The sequence below is a fragment of the Aulonocara sp. 'chitande type north' Nkhata Bay genome, linkage group LG17, assembly GCF_057382095.1.
Source record: "Aulonocara sp. 'chitande type north' Nkhata Bay isolate Kocher_YH1m ecotype deep benthic linkage group LG17, A_spYH_male_GT1.1, whole genome shotgun sequence".
Classification (NCBI taxonomy): Eukaryota; Metazoa; Chordata; class Actinopteri; order Cichliformes; family Cichlidae; genus Aulonocara; species Aulonocara sp. 'chitande type north' Nkhata Bay.
The window spans coordinates 22649142-22676070 of NC_141360.1; the positions used below are offsets into that span (position 1 = coordinate 22649142).

Genomic DNA, 26929 nt, shown 5'->3' on the forward strand with positions numbered 1-26929 from the left:
TCTACAACAGCTTTTAATTCTTTGAAAGCCAAGTCTTACACTCGGAAACAATACCCAGAAGAGAAACTGGTCCAATTCCTGAGCTTTATGTTCAGTGTAACATCTGTAAAATGGACCAATGCTTTGCACACATCTTCTTGCCCAGCCTTGTTTTCCATTACAACACTGACATGTATTTCTTTATTTCCGTATGAGACGGGATGGACATATGCTTCCCTCGTCACAGATATATTTACCGATTTCAAGAAATCCAGACTTTCAGTGCTCCGTTATAGACGGGAATGTTTGATGAGATTATTTTTTTAAGTACCCCAGGGACTCCCATTCTTTTATGAGATTAGAGAGTTGATTAAATCCAGTAAGTCTTAGTACAGTACACATTTCATAATGATGTTTGGTAACTCTCCGCCTCGCTTGTTAGCTGTGTGTACATCTTTCTTTTTTTTCCCTGCTCTCTGCCTCTCTCTATTATTACATCTCTAATCAGTCCACATACCTCCGCTCTGTTCAGCTCTCTAACCACATCATCTTGATATAATAATTCCAGTTATGTATTTTGCATTACAAACTGGTGCTGTATGCCTCTAGCTGTAATTTATTTATCTCTAGCAGAGTTATGCCAGTGACAGTTGGTGACGCGAGGACAAAACACGTGCTCTTGTTAACATATGAATTTATAGGGATCTGATGAGAGCTTCACTGATTATCACTGGGAAGCTGTTAAAGTTGAAGTGGCTCTAATAGGCTTAATCATGCACGAATATGCAAAAATTTAGGAATACAGTAATTATTTAATGCTGGATTGATAGGTCAAAGTAATCAGTTTGCATGAAATCTGTTCATCACACTTATGTTGATCACATATTACGGAGACCTACGCTTCTGGTGATGCATGCATGAGTTTTTTTGTTTGTTGGTTTTTTAAATGCTACCGTCCACGGAACAACCAGAAATGAACTTGCTGTCTCAGGGACTGCAAAATGGTTGCGTTGAAGATGGAGACCAGGTTTGCATTGATTCATGGTCCGTTACCATATTTAAACTGACTTTGGTGCCTCATGGCAAAACAGCAATAAGACAGAGTCAGTCTGCGACCTCGTTGATCTAAAAGAACAAACATTTGCTGCTTGGTGGAAACTTAACTGCATACAGGAGCACAGCAACCTCGTTTTTATATATATGAACATGAATTCCCTTAATCCAAAGAGATGCCTCAGCACAGACTCAGATTGATTACAGCAGGTTGGCAGTCTGTCTGCAATGTTTGTGAGAGTAACTGCAGTCAGTCTGAGTTAGACTGCAACTGTTTGGAGACAGGTTGCAGTGACCCAGAGGTTGATACCGTTGCATGCCCGTCTTCTGGGTGACCAGTTGGTTGCTGCAGCTACTTGCAGCCACTAGATGGGCAATGACTGATTTTATCTATTCACAAGGAGGTTGTCATTCTGTCTTTATCTAGATACCCATTGCAAACCACAGCATCACCAATCTGGAAGAGAATGAAAAAAATAAAAACACACAACTACTTTTCATCAGTAGCTCAAAACAAAACAAACACTACAGGGCTTTCCAAGCTTAAAACAATCAGACAGCAGTGTGAATATTTCCAAATATTCAACAACGAGTTGCTCCACATGTTTGAATTTGCAGATGCCCTCCCTGACGTAACCCCAAAGGGAATCGGTGTCGCCTCGTCCTGGGGAGCTTCTCCTTGTTGTTAGGCGAACATGTAAACAACTACTATTTATTTGTAAAGAAACAGTTTTTAATTTAAAAAGTTGTTGTGGTTTATTTTTTTTAATTGGTAAAGTAACCAATGGATTGATCAGGTAATCAGAAAATGATCACTTGGTAATTAACTGATATTCACTAGCTTATAAATATTTTTTTATAACAAAAATGATAATAACCCAGATGTGACCTTGAGCTCTTGCAGAGTGTTAAACTGTCAAAATACTGCAAATACTGTTGGATGACAGACATAATTCATAGTCCCCAAGGACAGGGCAGCGCGCAGACGGGCGAAGCAGCAGCGACACAAGCACCAAGGTTCATCATTAGTATAAATAGAGCCACAGGGAAAGACTTGAATGAAAGGCGCACTTTTTCTCCCTCACACACAGAAACACTTTCAATCCCTCTCCTCTAATGACACACATTCTCTGTCTTTCACTCCTCGTCATCACACACAAGCAGGGTTGTGCACTACAAGTGTGCACATGTGTCCTTGTGATGAAGTGTGTCTGTATTTGTTAGCGTGTCGGTCCACCGGCACTTTGTCAGAAAGTCCAATTACCGCATTGCTGGACTGAATCTGTGGCTGCTGTTGCTAAGCCTCAGACCCACTGTTGCTAGGCTGTGACCCCACTACATAAGGTGAAAGCGTGGCTTTTAGCAGCTACCGCTACGATCACCATTCAAGCGCCTTCAGTCTTTTGCTAACACCAGCTTCTACCAGATTAGCCTCACCGCTAACGGCGTGCATCAAAACCATCACAGCCTAAAGGTAGTACTGCTGTGGGTGGATGTGCTACAGCAGTAGAAGCACCTGTGGCATTTTCTTTTCTTTGTAACACCAATAAAGATGTGAGAATACAGAATCTTAAGGCGAGGGGAACAACAGTTAGTTTCCTTTTGTATTGCGTCAGCAGTTAATAGCCGGTCGTGTCTGAGCAGGTTCTTGTTGAATGCAGGTAAGCAGCGCGTGTGTCGAGCCAAAGAGCAGTATTTCTTCAAGTGTACCACAAACCAGCAAGTAAAGAAGCCGGGATCATAAACCTTATCTCTAAATCAAACTGTTCAGCACATTATGGCCGAAACTGGACGTTAAGCAGACAGATGTTGACATGGTTTCCTCATGCAACCCAAGTCCAGTCACAACATCTTTTATAATTCAATAAATACTGACGAGATTATTGTAATTAAAAAAAAGAAATGCACACCTTTGCTCTTTTTTAGTTGCCGAACATGTGATTAACAAATACTTAGGTTACTAAATGGATGACTACTCCACAAAAAGCAGTAATATAATGTTGCCCATCTCTAAAACATGAACTCATTGTGAAGAACACTACCCTAATAATTCTGCCCAATAAGATGATAAATCGATTTCAGAGCAAGGTTAGGTATTCAACGTTGGCACAACTGTCAGATTTTAATAGGTTTTTTTCCCCTTTAATCAAGATTCGATGTGGAGCAAGCAGCCGATGGTTGTTTAATATCAACATGTTGTCATCAGGCCCATCAGACCAGTGGACCATGAAACTAAATGATGTTTATTTTTATTTTTTTTAAATCCCCTGTTTTTTTTTTATTGTGTTTTTGGATGATCATCTCTTTGGGCATGTCCTGACAACTTCCAGGGTGGATCCTATTTTTTAAAACGCTGCCAGGAATTCCTGTTCTGCGTACCTGCTGACGACACTGGAAGCTCAGAAAAATTTGCCATTGCCATCCAAAGGCTAAGTCAGCCGACTAGCCGGTGGATTCCTATTGTGGATTCCCAGCTTGATTTATCAACTTAAAACCTTGTTGCTCTTTAACTACTTCCACACATTAAAAAACAAACAAACAATTGATGTGGTTTAGGCATGTGACTAGGATGCTTCCTGCTCTTTGCTTAGACTGCTCCAGTCTGGCCTGAAATATGAATGGATTCTTTTACATTATCTTTGTCATGTTTACAAATCTCAGTAATTATACTATTAAATATACTGATCAAATATATTTGCACTGCTGCATTATAAAAGCTTAATGAATATTTCATTTATAGCCTACATGCATATTTAATGAGCCATTTATATATTCAAATACAACACATCTTTAATTTATGGTGTATCTTTTGCGGCTCTATTTGAAACACTACAAAGTGTGAGACCTAAAAATGAAATGGGTTCAACTTACGGAGCAAGAACTACAGCTATGATAATGACTCAGTTTACTATTAATGACATTGCTTACATATTTTTCCATTGTCAGCTGTCACAATGAATTAAAGAGGTTTAACCTTATTCAAAAGTTAAGTCTTAGCATCATAAAGACACTATTTAAAAAGAACATTTTTTTCACATTACACATGGAGGGTATTATTCTTTGTACATGGGTGTGTGGTCCAATATATGGCTGGATTTACAATCAACTCCAACCTTATCCTCACCTTTCTTCAACTTTTACAAAAAAGAGCCTTCCCAACAATCAATATGTAATCTTCTGACATGTTTTACTGGCTTTACATTTCTGAATTTCAAAGGTTGATCATAAAAAGAGTCACACATGTGAGGCAAAGTCTAAAGTGTAAGGTGAGTAAGACAAACTGTGAGCAATGGGAGCGAGGTGCAGGGCGCCTGCAGAGATATGGATTGAGCTGCTATCACTGGAGCTGGATTGGGCAGGTTTGAAGGAGCAAGGTATCGATGGAGCCCTGACTCTCAGCACCCACAGATCCAGTCATAAATGGGCAACAGATCAATACAGGTCTTTCACGAGTTTGCCCACTTTGACTGAGAATGGAGAGATACTGTAAGTCCGCTCAAGCCTCGGATTCATCACCTCTTTAATCTACAGGCCAGATAAGAGCTCAGCTTGTCTGAGGCTTTCTTCACTCAAACTCGCAACAGGCATGCTGTCAGTGCTGGAATTGGGTCATCGATCTTGGATTTTGGAAAGCGGAGACAGAGATGACTGTGGAGAGCGGGAAAACAGGTCGGACTTGAAACAGGTTGGCATAGGTTAACACAAAAACACTGGAGGCATTTTTGCAGCAATGAACTGATGTTAAGTTCCTGTTTTCGGTTTGCACCGCTGCCAAGTACACACATATCATTTTTTTATTTCGGGAATTTCAGGTCAGCTACCGCTACACTTAGCTATTATAGAAAAAGCTTCTAGCTCTCCCTCTGCTTGCCCATCATTTTTAGTTATTCCTCTGTCTTCTTTACTGATAATGGCACTTTGAATATTTGTGGTTGTTTCACAACACTGGCAGCCATGCAAAGATCTCTTCATCGTAAAAGGAATTTCTTCTTCCCCAATATTGCCAAATGCTTCCTCACAGAGTTCTCTCACTAATATTTTAGGATTATTAGCTTATAAACTTAATTTAATTTCTCTGATTCGTACAGATTTCCAGTCTTCTCTTCAATGATAGATGTTACAACTCAGAAAATAAATCTTCACATCAGCGCTGGTACAGGATTAGAAACAGCTGAAGCAGGATTCAAAAAAGTTGCTGCGGTATTTCCAGAAAGTCTCATCTTTCCAAGCCATTGCAGCATCTCCGTCTATCTGAACAAAACCGCTTATATATAATTGAAATGGATGGAAAGACTGACACAGCCATAGAGTTGTGTCTTCAATACAGCTGTGCCAAATGGTGCATGACAAGCTGATACAACACTAAAGTTGTATCATTTTTAAGGCAGATATTAAAACAGCGAGTTAGTCTGTAAACTCTCTGATATGTTCCTGGTAAAATAATAATAAACTGATCAATTTAATTTTCACACAGTCATTAAAAATGTTGAGCCTTGCATTTTTAAGGCCCAATGCTGACTGGATCATTTCTATAGGAAAACCATATAGTAGAGTGATAATGGTGATAATAGGTGAAGGAAGGAAGGAAGATGATGTAGGATGTAGTAAAACAATAGCCAGAGTAGTGGGAGATTACAGGGAATAACATATTAAGTTACATATTACCCAAAGGAGACAGAGAGAGGGACAGAAGCTTTAAAGTCCAGACGCCATATACTTAACACGACTCCCATCTTTGCTGCCTGTTACGAAAGAAAGAGAGAAAACTTTTTTGCTTCACAGCACTTCTTTGTCTCAATCTCAGCTTCCTCTGCAGAAAATGACAACAACAACTACACTGTTATCTCTCTGGCCTCACATCTGATCTTCTGTCTCGATTGTGGACTGCAAGAAAGTGGCATCTCCAATTTTAGACAGCACTCATCTCCATAATGGTCTCGATCCGCTCCGTCTTCCCTCTATAAAGGGGTTTGTTTCGGGTTGTCGGTGTGGCGGCAGCTGAGTGGCTGGCGTAGGGACCAGCATGCGAACAAATCAAACGGACACAACAGCACACAAGCACACAGACACACAAACACACACTTGCACGCCTCTGTTGTCCTAATGGCAGCATTCTGTTGGAGGGGTGATTGAATTAGGCTGGGTGCTGATTGCTCGCCCCATTGATTAATGTTGCCTCCTGCGCTTCAGTGCGTCACGGCGCTCCCGCTGCTGAATACCGATGAGACGCGGCAACAACTATAAGAACATGACCAACTCATCACACCGCGTGCTGTCTTGTAAATTAGCTCGTACTTTGGTAGAAACATGCTCGTAGAGTCGAAATAATTGCTGGAGATGGGGATGTTCCACTCATCAATTGTTTTGTTAGACATTTGTTGCCTGAAAGGTAACTGAAGAGTGCAGGAAATTAGGCTGAGTAGCAAGAGTGGATCAGAACAATAAAGATGAGGGCTGCATATCCACATAAAAGGTCTAAAAGGCCTTAAATCAATCCGTAGAGTGGAGGGGAACTCCACAGACAGGTTATAATTCTGTCAAACACTTTTATAGCCACCATTTTTCTTCCACTATTAAAACAAATTTGGAGATTAGGCCAGCTAAATAGTTTTTTGACAAGACTCTTCAGAGTACAGCATGAATGTATTCAATAAAGCAGGTAGGAACAGTGGCCACGGTTCTGCTATTACAAGGATTATTTCTACTTACACCTCCTACAGGTATGTAGCAGCATCATCCTACCGGAGACATGTTTCTGTCCACCCGACAGACACAGCACAGAGCTGGGGTATCACATAATATCTGAAAAAGTTTCAGGGTGTTTTCCACGCAGATGGCAGTAAAAACAATTTAAAAAAAAACAATCTTCTGTAACCAGCGAACCAGTGAACTCAAAGCCCTCTGCACGTCACAACAGCCAGTTTTGAGTCAGCAGTTTGAAAGCTTCACAAGGGTTCAATGTCTGTGGACAGGGGTGAGGGTTGAAAGGGGCGGGGGAGGGATTTCCCCAAAATGCCCTCCTCTAGTTGACTCTCTCACTCCCTTTCCTCCCTCTCCTTCCTCTCGCAGCCTGGCGTTGTGCAGCGGCGAGCGAGGGAATGGGAACGGCCAGAAAAGAAAAACATGCTGGAACAACTTCGCCGCTCTGCCTCGCATTTCCTGTTTGCCCTCCCCATGTCATTTCCTGCTTCAAGTGCGTAGCCTTTGGACCAATCAGGCTTCGGCCAGAGTTCCGCTGTCCTTCATGGCTTGTTACATACCGTACTGTTAAATTTTCCAGCAGCACCTGCCCTGCGTTCCCCACATCACCGACTGCACCCTTAACTAATAGTTGGTAACAAACTGTTGTTATTATAACCTGAAGCACACCTGAGCCTAAAATTAGGCCTGTTTTTAAAGAAAGGATGTCTCTTTGTGGCCCAATAGTAACATTTATCCACACGCCCAAGATAATTGCTTCAATTATTATTGTTATTTAATGGTATAAAACCACAACCCTTTAAGGCAAAGTAATTTGATAGTTGTATGAAAATAAACGGTTTGAGCAGTGAGGACAGTCACACCAGAGAAACAAGGGGTTGGAGACCACGATATGACTGAAATTATTGCAACTGTGTGCAATTAACTTGCGATATTATTACCCTTGGTTGTTTCCTTATGAGGATCAATACCAGATAGGAAACAGGTCTGCAACCATTTGCAATCAGTTGCAGACTGATCACTTCAGACCACCTTTGGTGTGTCAGCTTCAAGTCAGAAATTCAGAAATTCCCCCACAAATTATTGCTACAGGATGTCAGTTTAACTTCAAAATGACTGATGTCCTCTGCAACCTTGCGTGGGAGTCGACATAGCGAGACGTATCACACTGTTTTGCAATGTGTTTGAAATCTGTCTGCATTTATAAATTAGACAGCAGTTATTTACAAACCTTCGCCAACCTGTCTGAGACTCACTACAATCACTCCCAGACAGTTGGGCGAAGGTTTGTAAATAACTGCAAAGAGGTTGATGGTGTTGCAAGCCAACCTGTGGTTACTATGAGGTCTGTGTGACTAGACTTACATCAATTTTCACCAACTGCTCACCAACTGGTTGCAGAACACACATTTCTTAGTGACTGGTGGTTGCAAAGAGCTGGCTGACTGCTCTTTAGTCTTTAATTGTTTGAGTTATTCACTTCAAAAACCAGGTTAATAATGATAAAATAATAATAGCAATAATAATAATAACAAAAACAGTGAAGGTGCACTACAACTAAATCACAATTTGGCTTTAAACATTATTAACCTTTATATTTCAGTTAAACCTTCCCACCACGCACAGAGCGCATCGTGTAATTATATAAGCATATAATTATATAATTAAACAAAGTGAATCATATGCTTAACAGCAGATCTGACTTGAGCATATTTCACTGTCACTTTGGCTGACTGCATGGTGTGTTTCCTCGCTTTGAGCCACAACGGTTTGGCATAATTTGCTGCATTTTTCTGTGTGGTTTGTTCAGGCTTTGCGCTGCCCCGTAAAACACCAACCGAGGTTTGTAAACAACAATCACATGAGTCATAAGTGGTGTTCTCTGGTGAATTTGCAGATTAATCAAGTTTCATTCTTTCAGTTCCAACAGAACTGGTTCAGTACATCTTATAACCTACAATTTATTACATTTTGAACTTCTATTGTCTGCTTTATAATGGCACTGTTACTTCACCCAGCTCTTTTTCCTTTTGCTCCTCGTTCAGCTGCAAGTATAGAGGGTATCATATGCAGTACAGATTCTGAAACCTTGGAAGACATTTTTTGAAGTAAAATTAATTTGACTTGGGGCACCCAAGTAGTTTAAGGCTAGTCGTCTCTAGTTAAGAGCCTGCTCAGGGACATTTGTTGCTTTTCATTCCTCAAACTGCAATTTTCCTTGAACTTACTCATCTCCAAGTGTAACCGACTGCAATCGAACCTCAACATTTTTCTTATAATACCCATAAAAGCATGAAATATCCAGAAAATGTGTGTGAGGGAGGACATGAAATCACATTTGCTCCATCTTGTTCAAAGTCAAGTTAAGGCAGTTTATTTGAATATCCAGAATCTGTCTTTGAGCGTTTCTTGTTGAAAAATCCTAGACCATTTATCACCCTACAGCATTGGTGCTGTGGGAATAAACATGGACATAAAGATGTGCAATACATGGGGGTAAACAGAATAACAGCAGTATTTCTCTACTACGCTACACTATGTTTGGGTTTAGACTGTAGAGCAAATAAACCGCAAGCACAGTAAGTGTACTTTGGTACACACAGTAAACTCAAAGATTCTTTCAGGCTTTGACTGGCAAGATAAAGCCGACAAAATTAAGAAGTTCATGTTCTAGAAGTTCAAGCAGGAAAACTCCAAATATTGTCTTAACCAAAGGCGAGTATATCAGAAAGCCGATAAATCAGTACAACTCTGATGTAAGTACACATTAAGGTCCAGACCTCCCTGAGAGCTAAACTCTCCCAGGGCAGCATGACCCAGCCTCCCATTGATCAGCTGTGACGTGTTTGCGAGCATTAGCGTGTTTGTGTGTTGTTTAAGCAGACAAAGCTACACACAGATCAACAAAGAGTCATTAAGGCAGGAGCAGAGGATGCTGGGTAAGGAAGATTGAGCTGATGTTTGATGTATGTACAGTCAGACATTCGCGGTGACCGCCTCACCAAGGTGGGAGTCTACAAATATTCCCCACAATGCTTCACGCTCACTCCCTTCTTCTCTTCTCTCACTCTCACACGAACACATTCATACATCACGCAGTCGATCAGGTGTATCCTACTTGACACTGGTCGATAGGCTGTGCGTCGTTTATCACGGGCTGACGGGTGGGGAGATGTTTGTCAGTGACTGTGGGATTCAGAAAGGAGTGCTGTGGCCTTTCCCGGGTTTACTGTAAGATAATTGCTCACTGTGACTGTGGGAGGCTGCAAATGTGGCTTCTTAAGAGCTGATAAGATATGTTACGAATTGTTAAGTCACCATGCTTGTGTGCTCATTTGTAATAGTTGTGCATTTGACTTAAAAAAAAAAAAGAAAAAAAGAGAGAGATTGTGACCAGCGAGGAGCACATGACTAACTGAAATCCACAGCAAAGCTTACACTGCTTTACCTTCCTTTCCTTTTTTACTCAAATTAGCACAATTTACAAAATAAACACGTTATTGTATTCAGTAACACTTAAAGCAAGCAAATGAGACCATAACTTCATTTTTTTAGGTGCACGAAGCTCTTAAAATGTCTGATGGCAGGGCTTAAAAACCAAAAGGGGAGCTGCTGTCTAAATTCAAACTCAGGTTTTTTGTCGTTATTCCTTCACCTGCATACTCCTGTTTTGATATTTACAAAGTAAATGCTTACTTTCGGACTCACTTAAAATACATCAAAGCTTGGCTTTACCTCTGCTTCACCTACTTTTAGATAAACTGTGCGAATGTGGTCAGCCAAGTCTAGTTTACAACACACCATGTAAATGCATGCAGGAAGGAGCACGACATTATTTGTCTGTCTAACACTGACAGACAAATAACAGCTGTAACTAACATGACTCATGGCTGTGTCGTTAGAGATGTTGTTACAATACTAATCAGAGGTGATAAGTAACGAAGTACAAATACTTTGTTACTGTACTTAAGTAGATTTTGCAGGTATCTGTACCTTACTTGAGCATATTTTTTTACTTTTATTCCTACTTCTTACATTTAACACATTTGAGTTATTAGGTCTCACAGTGGGTTCATCTGAAACCTTGGCTGATTGTGACACCCCACCAAAGAGCTCCTTTGACTACGATGACCTGGATGACTGAGAACCTTCACAGACATATGATCTCATTGTGCTCTCTCTTTGCTGATGCGCCATTTTAAAAGGTTTAATCCAAATCAACCTTGTAGTTTATTTTTTCCTGCTTTCAGTGAGCCTGATGCAACGCACACCTAGAGTTTTTACACGACGTGAGTACAATACCAACTTTAACTGCGCCACAGTTTCATAGCACGAGAACATCAGTTGTTATCAAATTCAACTGGATTGAGGACAACAACAAAGTGGAGGGAAATGTGGGTGAATTCACACCACGTTCCCAAAGAGCAGAAACATCATAAAAGCCACACTCTTAAGCACAGCAAGGGTTTCTTTGTTGTACCAGCTCCCATTTGTCTGATGTCCAGACATTAAGTATTGATGCCTCAAACTTTCTGAGCGCCGTTGATGAAAAACAGTAGAGCTGCTCGGCTCACCATGGCAACTAAATACAGTGAAGCCATGGGGAGACGGTGGCAAAGCAACATCATTTGATTGCGTCTGTGAAGGAGAAAGCCAACGAAAAAGAGGGAGGCAATTTGTGTCAGTTGATCTTAAATTCTTATGGTACAATTATCTTGTTTAAAATATAAATTATTTATTTAAAAAAAAAACAACGTTGTGTTTTCCATTAAAATGACTGCCTGCTGCAGACAGCACATGGCAGCTTCTTTTCTTCAGTTAGCAGTCAGTTGGTCTAATGCTATTCATCGGGTGAACCAGTTCAGTGGTTTAAATCAATCAGCTAGATGAATTTTTAAGAAATAGCTGTCAGCAACTGAACGTACAATGCGCCACAGGTCTCTGCATCCTGATATGAAAGTCAAATCTTCATATTTTATGCACTGATAATGTCAATTACTCTGTGTGCAGCTTCCCTAAGTTATGGCTGTCTCGAGTAGGGATGGGTATCGTTTAGGTTTTATCCAATACCGGTGCCAAATCGGTACTTTTGAAACGGTGCCGGTGCTCAAACGGTGCTCAAACCGGTGCTTAAAGAATGGAGAACACAAAATTGGTCCAAAAACCTCTCATGTTCAGCTGCTTTTTGTAAAAAGATAACAATGTTAGCCTTTTCTGCAGCTATGGGGCATATATGGCATCACTCTTAGCTGGAAGCAGTGCTTAAACAATGGAAAAAACACAAACTTTGTCCTAAACCTCTCATGTTTAACTGTTTTCCACTTTTTCTTTGGTCATTTTAGCCTTTTTGGCCAGGGTGAAGGGAGTATCTGCCATCAAACAAGAAGACAGCCGCATGTAGCTATGATGATGTTTGCTAGTTCACCTTACATGCATTAATGTAATAACGTGGTTAGCCTACTCAACGTAAATTACACACGAACAACATTAAGCTACTCACGCAGAGAAGAACGGCTGCTGCTGCATCATCATCCGTCATCATTTCTGCTACACTGGCAGGGCTAGGGGCCAGGACTCTCCTCTTCGTGTTTTTGGGGGATGTTGCATAACAGGCAACCCACCCGCAGTAGATGTGCTCGGTGTGAGGTCTCGCAGCAAGCTATCAAATACGGCGCATTTCTGGGCTTTTAAAAAAAACGCTATGCGTCGCCAGGTGTTTCATCGGATTCGAGGTGTTACCTCCTTTGACAGTATCACAGTATCAGCTTAAAGCACTTGTTGCAGGCTGCTGAGTTTGCATATTTTGCTGTGAAGTACAGCCAGACTTTTGACCGCTTCGCCTTGGACATTTTTAATCTGTAGCTCTGCTCTAACAGAACGTACGTACCTGGCCCCGCCTACTATCCTCGGAAACGTAAAATGATTGGCTAGAAGTGTATCACAGCTCAGGAAAAAAAAGCACCGAAATAAAGCACCGAAATGTGCGCTGCTTTTCGGTCTGGTTACTACCGTTTATGTCAGAACCGGTGCCATCATGGCACCAGACACCGGTACCCATCCCTAGTCTCGAGGGTATGATCAAAAATGTAGTCAACTGTTTTTTTGTCCCCCATCAGGAAAAAAACCCCAAAGCAGCTAAATAATGCTGCTGGAAAACTTGATAAAAGTGCAACAGTACAGGGGAAAAAAATTGCCAAGCAGCAATGAAATAACCAACTGGAAGTGCTAATTTGGCAGCTCTGAGAGGCTAGTTATGACTGCCTCGGGGCTTTTTAAACACCCACCCCCAAACTGACTGCCCAGCACACAAAATATGCTTCAACCAAGACAACCTGACTCGGTCTTATAACCTCTGCTGCAGGACGACTTGTCTATAACAAGTCCATTTTATCCATTTGTCTCCTGACTACATCTGATGTTTTATAGGCCAACCCAGTGTGAGACAAATAAAAGCTTCAGCATTCAAAAGTGTTGTAAGCATTTCATTTTGTAGAATGAAGGATTAAAGGAGCGATGACAAAGGTATGAAACAGGTCCATCTCAAGGGAAATCTCTGCTTGAAATTGTGTGTCTTTCCTTCCCGCTCTCTTTAACTTCGAAGGAGCTCCCATTGGCTTGGATAGCTTTCAGTTACTTTGGTTCCAGGTTTCCTGTGCTTATCAGCACCTCTTCCACCTATGACCCCCCCAACAGGTTGTGGCAGATGGCTGCCCCTCCCTAAGCCTCGTTCTTCCTGTTAAAATAGTTTTTCCTTCCCACTGTCACCAAGTGCTTGCTCAAATAGTGTAGGGTCTTTTAATGTAAAGCACCCTGAGGTGACTGTTGGTGTTATTTATGTCCACATTAATCAAATCCAGCAGTTATCTGACCCTTTTCTTTTGATTAGCTTCATATTTTGATGGGAACACCTGGCCATTTACACAGGTTTCACAGTGTGCTTCGTGTGCCTGGAGGGTTTTTAGGTTTTCTCTGCACATTTGATTGTATTTCACAACTTGTATCTATTATTTCAGACATGTATTTGTATTTTATAGCTTGTTCAATAGTATGATTACCTGCCCAGAGGCTCCAGATGGAAATTAGCTATCAGCTAGTTATTTTTCCTTTTTTTATATTTATAATTTTATGCAGGTTTCCTGACAAAATAAACAATAAAACAAATAATAATAAATAATAAACTGAAGTAACCATCACTGTATCAACCGGGATAAAAATACACAGACTGAAGAAGCGTGTTAAGAGCTGAAACAAGATTGTGGAAAAATACAATGACAACCACAGCAGCACCGAGAGGCTGTCCCTCATCAGGGATCTCATGTTTACATAAGCAGGAAATTAAACCCATCAACAATTTCAGCAACAACAAGTCGCCATCCAACTGCTGCATAAAAGTCAGGCATTTGCTCCATCTTTCTCCAGATATAAAGGAATAGAATTAAACCAATAAATCTAAGTGTCCAAGAAAAATTGAAACTATTTTAGTGCATCTTTTTTATCAAAGTTTCCAGGATATAAAATATTCTTTTGTCAGTTCTCCATGTCAGTCAATTCAATATTTGGACTTTTAACTGTTGGGCTGACAAACTTGGCAAAACTTGACAAACTCTTACTGCCAGGTTCTCATTGCCCTATATTCTATTTGTCCATAAAAATAAAGCAAATAAATATATGTTTATTTTAATTATATATATATATATATATATATATATATATATATATATATACACATATATATATATATATACACATATATATATATATACATACACACACACATACATATCATAGAAGCAGTTGCACCTCTGTGGAGGCTCAATACATAGATTAATTAAATAAAAACTAATAAAAAGGCTAAGGGCTGCTCCAGTGGATGACAGAGTGACTACTCATTCCACAAAAGGCATCATGGGAAATAAAGGCAGTTGTTACAGAAAACATGTTTCCCTCTGCAGCCCTGAACTGTACACATACATAAATGTAAGAAAGCTGGAATGATTCTGTAAGTTCATACCAACTACAACAGGATAATTTAATTATTTCTGACAGACTGATTTTCAGGAAGCCGAGTGGGTTTCAGGAAGTTATGGAGTTCATGTCATTGTCCATGAAGGAAACTTGCATTTTATACGTGAAAGCAGGGCACCTATTACGCTTTTCCTTATTTCCTATGGTAAACATACCGCTACAATGCTGGAACAGGGCTAGTAATGCTGTGAGGTCAGGACATGTACAAGTAATCTCTGTGAGCGCACAAGCCCCGCCCAACTGCTGTCAAAACCTTATGTTTCTGAGGGGCAGCCAATCAGAACAAAGTCCTCTTGAGCTAAAAATGGCTTGTTTCAGTCAGAGGATGAGCTGTGAAAGAAGGATTATTTTAACACTGAATCACAGAAGCTGCTACAATCAACAGGTTTACTTTAATGCACACAGATTTTTTATCATTCATTCATTATCATTAATCTGAAAAAAGCCAGACATCACAGCAAGGTGCGGCGAGGAGACTGATGTAATAATAATCAATAATATGAAGAAGCACTGTAGACAGTGTTTACCTAACATACCAGGTTTAAAAAGCACAGGCACTTTCAAAGACTACTTAACAGGTAACTGGATGAACCTTCAATCCCCATGTATATAAAGAAACAATAAGATGTAAAAGTAAAAAAAAAAAAAAAAAAAAAAAGAATGAAAGGAAAAAGAAGCCAAATTCTGTGGAGCTGTGAGAGCTTGCACCTACCAATGGAGTCAGCATCTTGGTAAGAAAAGATTTGGCTAGAAAGAAACCAATAACTGGTCAGGTCTGATTCTCAAAGCCGTGTATCAGGGCACATGTGCTCGCTCGGTAACTTTATATTACCCATTAAATCTCTCTCTCCAGCTTTAGTATCTGCACCGTGATGCCCTGAGGATAGGGTCTTTGGATCCATTTCCTCCTGCTGCCTTGTTTACTGGAAGATGTAATCATATTCCAGCAAAGCTTCCTTCCTGTAACACCCCCCCACCACCACCACCACCAACCAACCCCAACACACACACACACACAAACTCTGTGACCACAAACACGGCAGCCAAGCATCTTTCACAACTGCAGGAAAAGACAGAGAGAGCGGCTGGCCACTGAGCGTCATAGAGGACACACGGGCAAGACATAAAATAAAACATGGCAGCAGACCATGTGCAGTGGTGGAAAGGAGAGAGAAAAGAGGAGGAGGATTGGGGGAAGATTACTTTTCCACCTTCACCCCTGTATTTGCTGAAATTACACCCCGGCTAAATTTACAAGTGAATCCAAAATATTTCAGGAATCTTAGTCCTGTAATGAATCTAGACTGGTGACTCACACATCAAAAGTTTCCCAGGTCTTCAAACGCAGACTTGAAATACTTTCCAAAATATTGTAGTATGACTTGAAACTTAGAGACTACATCAAACACAAGGGCAAAATGGATTCAAACACCAGAACAACATGAATCTCTCCTGATGTCCTAATAGGAAAACTACACAACTTCCTAAAACTGATTGATCTTTGATTATCTAGGGAAGTGATTGTGATGACTCTGCGTCGTCCCAAGTACCATCAATAAAAAAATTTTAAGAAAGTGGTTATATGGTAAATAACTTGATAGTGACAAGGATGACATAGAATACGCATTTAGAATTGTTGTACCAATGTTGGCGGCACCACCTGAGCATCGCTCAGTATTGTTACTGACCACGTCAATTTGTTTATAACTACAGTGTTCATCTTTGGATTGCTGCTTCTAGCAAAATAATGCAGAATGTTGCAAAGCTCAAATCATCTCCAGCTGGTTTATTAAACATGGCAATGAGTTCACTGGACTCAAATAGCATCCACAGTCACAAACCTCAGTCCAGTAGAGCACATTTGGGATGCAGAGAAATGGGAGATTGGATGTGCAGCCGACATATCTGCAGCAACCGTGTGATGCTGTCATGTTAATATTGACCAAAATCTATGAGGAATGTTTGTTAAATTTATGCTATGAAGACTTAAATTACAGTGGGGCAAAAAAGTATTTAGCCAGCCACCGATTGTGCAAGTTCCCCCACCTAAAATGATGACAGCGGTCAGTAACAAAAATACAACTCAATACTTTGTAACATAACCTTTGTTGGCAATAACAGAGGTCAAACGTTTACTATAGGTCTTTACCAGGTTTGCACACACAGTAGCTGGTATTTTGGCCCATTCCTCCATGCAGATCTTCTCGAGAGCAGTGATGTTTTGGGGCTGTCGCCGAGCAACACGGACTTTCAACTCCCACCACAGATTTTCTATGGGGTTGAGGTCAAACAGGTGCCATTCATACAGGTAACGAGTGGGGGACAGAAAAGCTTCTTACAGAAGACGTTACAGGTCTGTGAGAGCCAGAGATTTTCCTTGTTTGAGGTGACCAAATACTTATTTTCCACCCTGATTTACGAATAAATTCTTTACAAATCCTACCATGTGGATTCATGGATTTTTTTTTCACATTCTGTCTCTCACAGTTGAAGTGTACCTCTGGTGCAAATTACTGACCTCTGTCATCATTTTAAGTGGGGGAACTTGCACAATCGGTGGCTGACTAAATACTTTTTTGCCCCACTGTAGCTGTGAAGGCAAAATAAGGTCAAATCTGATACTAGCAAGGTGTACTGAACTGAACTGAACAGAAATAATGAGCTATAAATAATGAACAAAGTCCTTCAAAGTACAAATTTGTTCAAATTGCAACTGTTTTGGTTGCTGCTATCACAACACATAAGAATGGGAAGCAACGCTGTGAAGACAAATAATCAATTCCTATTTTATGGTTTCTGCTCTGAAGCGAATGGCTTTCATTTTCCCAGCTTCTGCTTTGGTTGAATCTCTGTGTTAAGCCGATAAAGCAGACAGCAAAACAAATTTAACTGCAAGTTTAAAAAAAAAAGAAGAGAGAAAAGAACAGAAACAGAAGAGTCTGTGCAAAAACAACAACAAGTAGCATTTGGGGAGTAAACATCACTGATTTGATGATCATTTTGCTGCTGCAGAGAAAATTCATCACATCTGCAGCGTTAATGCCACGCTAGGGGCGCATGCCTCACTTCCTTTCTGTGGGAGCCCTTAGATGTGCCACAGCAGCATTAATGAAAACAGTATGTCATCCGTTATAAAATCTGGACTAATCCTAATCCCTAGACTCTGTACAAGTTCAAATGCACAGCATGCTTGAGGCAACAGGTCCTTGAAGTAGAGGAAGTACAGCGGGCTAATAAACCTACCCGACCTGCGTAACAACAATAAACCGAAACGGCCCTGCTTTCTAAGGTGCTTTTCCAACGCAAACAAATTCCAATCTCGCCAATAATTAGCTTCGAGTCATTCTTTGGGCACAGACGCTTCAACTATCTGGAGCTGCTGTAAAGTAAGAGGACACATTTCACACCAGGAGACGTGTCATCATCACTTCAGGGCTTAAGAGCTTAACGGGAAAAACACAATGAACACAAGAACAAATGCTGCCTCCGAGTGTTTTCAGGGATGTGGTGTCATCAGCTAAACCAACACAAACCAAGCAAAAGAAAAGGAAAAAAAGGGAACATAGGACCGGACAAAACTTAGATTTGTGCAATAGCTCAGACGTTAAGAAACAGCCTGCAGCAATAACAGCTCTGCTGCTTTAGAAATCCTTCAGATCTTTTAAGTACTTAACTAAACCACAGTCAGTGAGAAACCCCGTTTTTTGTTTGTAATTTTGTCAGAGCGACTGGAATAAATTCTCAGGTTCTAGTCTTTGAAACTTTACGCTAAGCTAACAAGCTGCTGGCTGCAACTTAACTATACTACAACTACAACTACTATAATAAACTAGCAAATAAGATGGTTTATTATAGCGAACTAAGCTAAACTAACTAAAACTAGATGTGAAATAAAGATTTTGCAATCAAAACTATAATAACTCTGCATATAAGCCAAATACCCAAAGTACAAACCATCTGATTTAGCTTTAGCTTTTAATGAGACCACTGTGGTCAGCCTGGCTCACTGCTTGTTGTACCATTATAAACTGTATATCACAGCTTCACATAGCCATTTATTTATGACGCCCTGTTCTAAAGCCTTGATTTTAGCATCGATGGCTGTCATCACCATAAATGGAGGAAAAGATAAAGCCCTAACTGATCAGTTACGACAAGGATACTAATTACTAACAGACATACCATAAACATAAAACAGGGATTTAACTTGCATCAGAAGTGGCTCACCAGAGACACAAGCTTTTTGCTCCAGGCTATAAGCATCTGTATTTTATTGTATAGTTCAGAATTTAAAATGGGAGTCTAGGTGTCTCATCAGCCTCTCCAGGAACTCTGGTTTTTAGCCTCGGCTTCATTTGTCTGCTTTTTTTTTGTAAACTCAGTTCCTCATTGTTTGGCTTTGGTTATGATCATAATCTTTGCAGTGTTCAGCACAGGTTCTGAACTTCACTGCCATTCACGGCATCTCAACATGATGGTCCTAATCTCAAAGTACAGTAACTAACACGCCTCGTTTAAAGCAGTGCTTTGACACAGTTCTATTCTGCCTCTGAACGCCCGCTAAGAGCTATTTGGATCTGAATGTGTCAAGCTAAGAATGACAAGCACAGCGGGGAGACACGAGCGCTATTAGCTGACACGTACCCGACATGATTAGCATCATAGTGGGGACTGCACGCTTATGTTCACGAAGTTCCCAGGCTTGGAAATTATGGTGGAGTTAATAACACTCTCCCTTCCCTCAAGAGCTATACCCAACATGTGGGTGCTCAGACAAATATTTCCAACAGAACTTCACTGATGCTATCTATAGAAAGGCTGTATATTTGTGGAGCTGCAGCCAGGTGTTAACATGTGATACTGTTGGGGTAAAGCTGGAAAAAACCTGCAAACCGACTTGAGTTTTAATAGAAGCTGCAGGTCTAGCAGGGCAGTGAGTGTAAACACCGTTTCCCTGTGTGCTCTGTGGTTAAGCTTTCCGAGTCCAGCAGATGGAGACCAGATGAGGCTTTGACGAAGAAGATAATTATCCTGCGCCACGCCCAGACACACTGTGGACCCAGCACGCCACGCGATGACATCAGGCTTCTCCTGACAGGGAGAGATGAAGGTACACATCTGTGTGTGGGCGAAGGACAGGTGAACAGATTGGCGTTAACGGTCCATGTCTGCCCTCAAACTCTCATCCCGCATGTGCGGTCATATGTTAGAAAGTCAGACTTGCATTACATCTAAATGCTTCTTTCGGAGTTCGGGAGAGTTAGCATATTCACAAACAGACCAGTAGCCACTGCGATGATCATCTTGGGTGGCTGCTGGTCTGTTTGTGAAACCACCGCACTTGAAAGCATAAGGTCATGTGATATATCAGGAATTAGCAAAACATGTGGTGCTGAAAGGAAAATTTCACCTCTCCAAAAAACAACTGCTGTTTCCACAAGTGTTTAAAATGAACAGGAGCAGAGATGCATGACAGATAAATGAGATGTTTCCTTAAGAATCACATTTACTTTCACTGCATTATCTCCCAGCTACAGTTCCTAATTCAGAAATTAAGATCTATCTTTCTAAAAAAGAACCACAAAAACAAGACATATCATACATTAATATTACTGACATCCATGCAGTTAGTTACAGATTTCTTAATGAGAGCTCTGTAAATATTTCACAGCAAAGCATTTCAATAACTCTAATGGATATTCAGATTATGATAAAACAGCCAACCTGCTATACATTAAATCACAAGTAAAGCTTTAACAAAACAGAACAAATAGGAGCTTATTAAGTGTTTTTATGTAGACACACCAAACTGTTGCTGCTGATAGAAACTCCTGTACAGCCATTATCCTCCTTTAACTAACTGTACTGTTTATACAACAGCAATAAAACATCGCACAGCTTGTACGTCTGTTCCTCATTTGTCATCAATCTCCTCTCCTTCCACTGTTATCACTCTGCTGGGAATCCATTTCCTACTGGTCTGCAGGGAAGGGCTGGAAGTTATTGTGCTACAGACAGAGCTGCAGTGTATTATTTCCAGATATAATGACTCTGTGCTATATCACCAAACAGCTTCTTCTGTTCACAGATCGTATTATTTGTTGTATCACACCGGCTCTGAAGGCATGTGCTATACAGAGCAGATGACCACAGAAATCTAATAAAGGCGCAGAATGAAATGTGTTGTGTAACAATGAACACACAGAGACTACGAGTAAATAAAGCTCAACCTGTGGTGACATTTCAAGACCCTGGTCTTTTTTTTCCCTTTCCTAAAAATATCGCTTTTAGTTCCACTTGGTGATTCAGATCCCTCTCACACCTGCGAAACACAAACTCAATTATATTTCCGTACATAATAGTCTAAAAATCTAAAATGAACAACCACAAAAACTTCCTTTGACCCTTTGGTGAACAGCTTGAACCCTGTCCAGGGTACCCAGTGGTCCTTAGTTAACCTCCCACCGGCCTCCTGTGAGAACCCTGAGAAGGCAGCACCCGCAGTGATGCTGCATCTAGGGCTGCCACAAACGATTATTTTGATAGTCGACTAGTCACCGATTATTTTTGCGATTAGTCGACTAATCAGATCATGCATCCATTGGACATAAAACATACAGCTTACTGCACCAGCATGCATCTGCTCTTTTATAACTATCACTAGCTTACAGCTTTAAGTGTTTAAGGTATATGCTAACTAAAAATAAATAAAGTCCGGTGTTCTCGCAGGCTCTAGTGAGCCTTGCCCCCGGCTAGCTATCGAGTTTCGGCCCGTTATTACACTCTTAAATCCTACTACTTATTCCTGCGTCTTTTGGGATCTTACAAAGCTTCAAACGACGCGTCGACTATTAAATTAGACGATTTTGATAGTCAACGTAATCGTGAGTAGTCAACTAATCGTGGCAGCCCTAGCCTCATCCAGCGTCTAATCCATTTATAGCAGTTGAAAGATGAGCCTTGCTATTGTGTCCCCGTTTCTTCCATCTGGAGTGAGTCAGCCTTCCTGGTTGAGGAAGAGACTTGTTAGAGGAGGCTAACCCCGCCCTGCCAAGGCCGGTGGCTCTGTGTGTTATAGGGGGGTAATTAAGGTAATTAGCCCAGGATATCAACATCACCAACCACCTCCAGGCGAGAGAGTGACTCTATCAAAGGTTGAGATGAATAATGAAAACACATAAAAGACTTTCTCCCAGCGCGCCGGCTGCTCATTCGGGCCCCATTAAGACAACAAAAAACACCAACTTTGTTCATCTGCTGTGTTTTCTGCCTTTGAGCGAGATCCCATCACAAAGGTTAGATATTAACTTTTTTTTTAACAACTTTTTTAAATTGTTTATTTAACACTGATACTGTTTTAAGGCTGCAACAGGCCGGTGGGTGGTTTCGTATATTCAGGTTGGCTCTTGGTTAAACTTGAGTTTTTGGGAGGTTTTATGCCAAATCCAAACAAAAAGTCCACATTTACAATAACCAAAAAAAAAAAGAAAAAAGTTCCTGAAAGGCTGTTGAAAATATGTTTTTTAAAAAAAGTGGAGTCAAAGAAGGGTCTAGAAAAATCTGCAAGACAGAAAGACAATAATGCAGAGGACTGGATGATGAAGTTATTAGAGACTCGTGCAGATAAGCTCACCATGCAACACGCAACGCGACAGTAGCACAGATTACATCTAGATCTACAAATATTAACGACATAAACATGTTTAAGATTTTTTTAAACTAGATATCCATGTCATCTCTGTATCTGGAGTTGATGTCTCTGATACCAGCCATTTCACAGCTAAATAAAATGTTGATCAAATGCTGTGTTTTTGAAGATGTGGTAGTTTTTAGCCTTAACAGTTGTGTACTAGACATGTTAGAGACCTCTATTCAATAGAAAATGCTCGAATTTCAATTGGTGAATGGTTGAAATTAGGTTAAATTCTGTGTACAGATCGATAACTAAATAAAAACGAATGCACGGGGACAAAAACTATGATGAAATCTATCGACACTTTGATCAATGAATAAAAATGACATGAAAGACAAGAGAGACGACATCCAATTAGAACTTCATTTGTGTAGAAAGGAGGGAAGTGATCCAATCAGAAATAAACTCCTTGTGCAGTCAGGGTAGACGTGCACATTTTATCTGCCCCCCAGGAAATGGTATAACAAACTCCCAAAAAAGCGTCCACAATTATGGTGATTTATGTGGGTAATTGGCATTTTTTTCACTAGTTTCTAGTTATTTTTGTAATCATTAGTGAGGTGAATGCTGAATTTTTGACATCAGCTGTCTGTATCAATAAGGTTTAGTCTGCTATGATCCATGCAAACCTGAATCTGAGTTATATACAATTTAACCTTGGCCCAAGTGGCACGAGTTCTTTTCAGATCTGCATCAATTCTCTTAGATGACAACATATTACAACATTAAAATGTATTGTTCCCATGACCTTTGCATTACACACTAACACACATCAATTAAAAAAAAAACAAAAAACAACACACACACAAAGTCGCGTAAACCTCCAAGGTGCCGGTTACCTTTTCCACCGCACAAGACTTAGCTCATCAGTCAAGACTCCCTTTATTCACATCACTCACAATAAATCACATCAGCCATCCAAACACTCCTGACACACACGCCACCTCTTTGAGTGTGTGTGCAGAGGAGAAAAAAAAAATCAGTAATCAGGTTAAATCTCTTAGCACCCCCCCCCCCTTCAGAAGTGTCTGTCTAATCCAATCGGCTTCCAGTACATGCCTCACATGTGCTGGGTTGCCCTGGTAACCCACTCCCAGCTTGCTGGTACACAAATATTCGGCCTTGTGGCTCTGCGTGGAGAAACGCTGGAGAGTGCAGAGCGACTGCTGGCAGCAGCAGATGCTGCTGGCTCCCGTTCAATCCCCTATCTGTAATGTGAGCTAAACGGCAAAGAAGAAAAGGTCGGAGAGGGCAGCGCTGTAAATGCAGTGACCTGATATCAAAGAGCAAATAAATCTATTGTTGCTGGAGTGAATAAATAAACCGTTCCTTTCTTAACATCTCACACGTTTAGCTGCAGGCAGTAAATCAAGATAAGATTCAGCAGTGACCCTTTGAAGCAGCTGTAGCTCCGTTAAATGAACTTGAGTAAACCACTGTAGACATCTGCTATCATATTCATGCTGCAAACTGTTATGATAAGAGTTTCCAAAGCACCAAAATCCTTTTAATAAATGTCCATTCTTCCCAAATCAACAGCACCTCTACCAGAGTAGCTTTGCATGATCCACAGTTCAAAGTAATCCTCATTTATCTCATACTGGACTTCAGTACAGATACTCTGTATGAAACAAGCTGTTTTAGCTCCCCTTCCCTTCCTTTAAGGTTTCTTCTTATCGGTTGCCCCTGACAAACACAACATTTGAACAACAGGTGGGTATCTAGATAGATTTTCAATATCTGTTTTTAGCCAATAAGATAAAATCATCTCATTAGTTATTTTTATGCTGCAAAATTATATTGTCACCAATACTGTCACTAAAACCTGCCATAAATGTTGCTGTCTGACTAAATGTAGTCAAATTGGCAATTACATACTGTTTCAGACAACACTGCAATTAACTGTGTCATTAGTCATTGTGGTTTTTCAGCTGAGTTGATCTGATCCAAGTTCGCTTGGACATTATCTCAGGATAGTGGTGCAGAAGAGAAGTCGTCTTTATCGTTGTATTATAAGAGTATTTATTAAAATATCAATATTTGACGTCCCTGTAACGATACACAAAAGCGCTTCAATTCGACTACCAAAATGGGAGATAAAGCGGGTCAATTGCCAACTTTTGTCACTCAAAGTCTCTACTCTGGAGTCTATTTGTCTTTCATCTGTATCATGCATCACGTATGTCCAGCAGAAGACAAACTACATTCTGTGTGACAGTGATCAGCTGTGTATATACGGTGCACCGTATGAGCACGTGTGTGCGTGCGTACAGGTAGGAACATATTAACAGAAAATCCTGTACTCGCTGGATGACTCACACTGAGCTGACATGTGGGGCCGAGCCATTGCAGTCACATGACCACACAGCAGAACAGCGCACACGCACGCACACACACTGTGCATTGAGTTGACTCCCCCTCCCGCTCCAGTCGCCCTCCCATCATGCTTTGCAGAGTGACTGATGAGGAATGAGGTGGCTAGGGTTGCAGCACTTGCTCCTCTGTGCTTCTAGCATCACGGATAGAAAAAGTCCTACACATCGCATCTTCATATGAAAACTATCCTGACCATGAAGGCCTGTAAATTCTCCCACTTGATTGTCTCTAACTGGTGTTCATGATGTCAAACTCTAAAGCCACCAATCCAGCATTAGAAAAGTAAAATAAATAAATAAAATAATAACACAGCAACGAAAGTGAAAGGGTGAGCAAACAAGCAGCCGATCGATAATAAACAACTGGCTGGAACTTACTCATGGTGGGAGTCCAGCGGTGGGGGGCAGGGCGAGGCCCAAGTAGGGCGTGGCTTTGAACAGGTGAGGCTATTCTCAGCTGGGTCTTTCTTAAAGGCACTCATGACCTGAAGGGGAGGAAAAGACAAAAACATCAGTCGGGAGTAATATTACATTTGAGAATTTACCAAGAAGAAAACTGCAAATATGACCACAAAAAGGCTTCGAAATAAAGAGTCTAAACCCAACAGTGGCCTGTACAGGAGCTACACCCTCGATTTATATCCATATCTGTGGTTTGGAAGTGTTGGGATTTTTCTTTGAACTGATCTGTTGTTATTTTCCTGGTCATGCTCCCTCCTGTCCTGCCTTCCGCTCTCTGTGTTGGACAGGAAGAGCTCAGGCAGCTTCTTTACACACAGCAAAGCAGGTAAAGTGAGGATAATAGTTACTATGGGCTAACAGGTGTTTTTCCTGGTGATAAAAGTAATAAAAATAACTATCGGATTGTACCACGACACAAATATTTGGCCAGGACACAACCATTTGTTTTTAAAATATAAGACTTAACCAGTTAATATCCAGGTCCAAGCTGGAGGGACAGCAGTCTAAGCAGAGATGCCCACACCTCGCTCTCCGTGGCCACCTATTTCGGCTCTACTAGGGCGACACAGTGAGGCATTCCCAAGCCAAGTGGCTTGACATAAAATCTTCATCATATCCTGGGTCTGCCTGGGATCTCCTCCCAGTTAGAGGTGCCTGAAACAAGACACCCTGGAGGCGCCCAGGAGACATTGTTGTTAAACACCTGAACCACCTGAACTCTCTTCATTCAATTTGCAGGTCCCTTTCCCCATCTTTACTGAGACCCTAGACCTCCTTTGGAGTTTCCTCCAAATGTCTCCCCATTTGCTACCCTAATGTAGCCAAAAAACACAGCACCTTCATCAGAGTGGGGTTTACAGTCTTCCCAGCAACAAATGTTTGTGTTTAGGATTTGAAACACTGATTATCTTTGTCTTAGGATTTCATAATCAAAACAGTAACTTTAAAGGGGCTCCAACTGCTAAAGAAATAAAACGAATATAAATATAATATAAACAAACTGACATATTCTGCCTCCAATCAATCCAATATACACATATGTGATTGATTTTAGGTGTGGGAGCTGGTCGTTAACATTTTCACCGGTGTGGGTCAGTTAACGGCTTTGGTTTTGTGTACATGTGTGTGAGAGTGTCGATCAGTCCAGGCCGGTCATTGGGCTAAATAACAGTAATGTGATGGCACCACGCGGTAATAACGGGTAATTTGATCACTCTGCAGATGCCTGCAGGCAGTGGAGGGAGTATCAGGCAGGAAAGGAGGGGAGGGGGGGGGGGGGGGGGGGGGTGCAGATGATGGAGAAATGAAGTCCCCTCCCCCAGTTTAAAATGTTGGTGTGAGCAGAAGTGCTGCAGACGTGGAGGATCCAATATCCTCGAGAAAAGCAGCACAAGTCAGCAGAACAGTTCAGCAGCAGAGGGATCTGCAATTAAGCAGCACAGCAGCAAACCCTGCAGATGCATTCATAGTAAAGACGGGCTCTTAAGCATCGTTATCACAGACACCGAGTTTACTATCCACCAGTTACAGTGTACATCCATGTCTGTCTAGATTTCATATTTGACCGCCCACCCATCCATAACCATGTATCCAGTCTGGGTCACCAGGTCACTGGGGTTGCACTTTCCAGGAATCCCTCTCC

General features: G+C 41.0%; 1 protein-coding gene across 1 annotated transcript in view; it reads right to left on the reverse strand.

Annotated features, from left to right (window-relative positions):
* The window catches only part of usp6nl (USP6 N-terminal like), a 102289-nt gene that overhangs the window by 64483 nt on the left and 10877 nt on the right, over positions 1–26929 (reverse strand). The window contains exon 2 of the mRNA XM_086268967.1: positions 25204–25310. Coding sequence (XP_086125093.1) covers positions 25204–25207 — 4 coding nt within the window. The 5' untranslated portion in view covers positions 25208–25310. The remainder of the gene's footprint in view (positions 1–25203; positions 25311–26929) is intronic.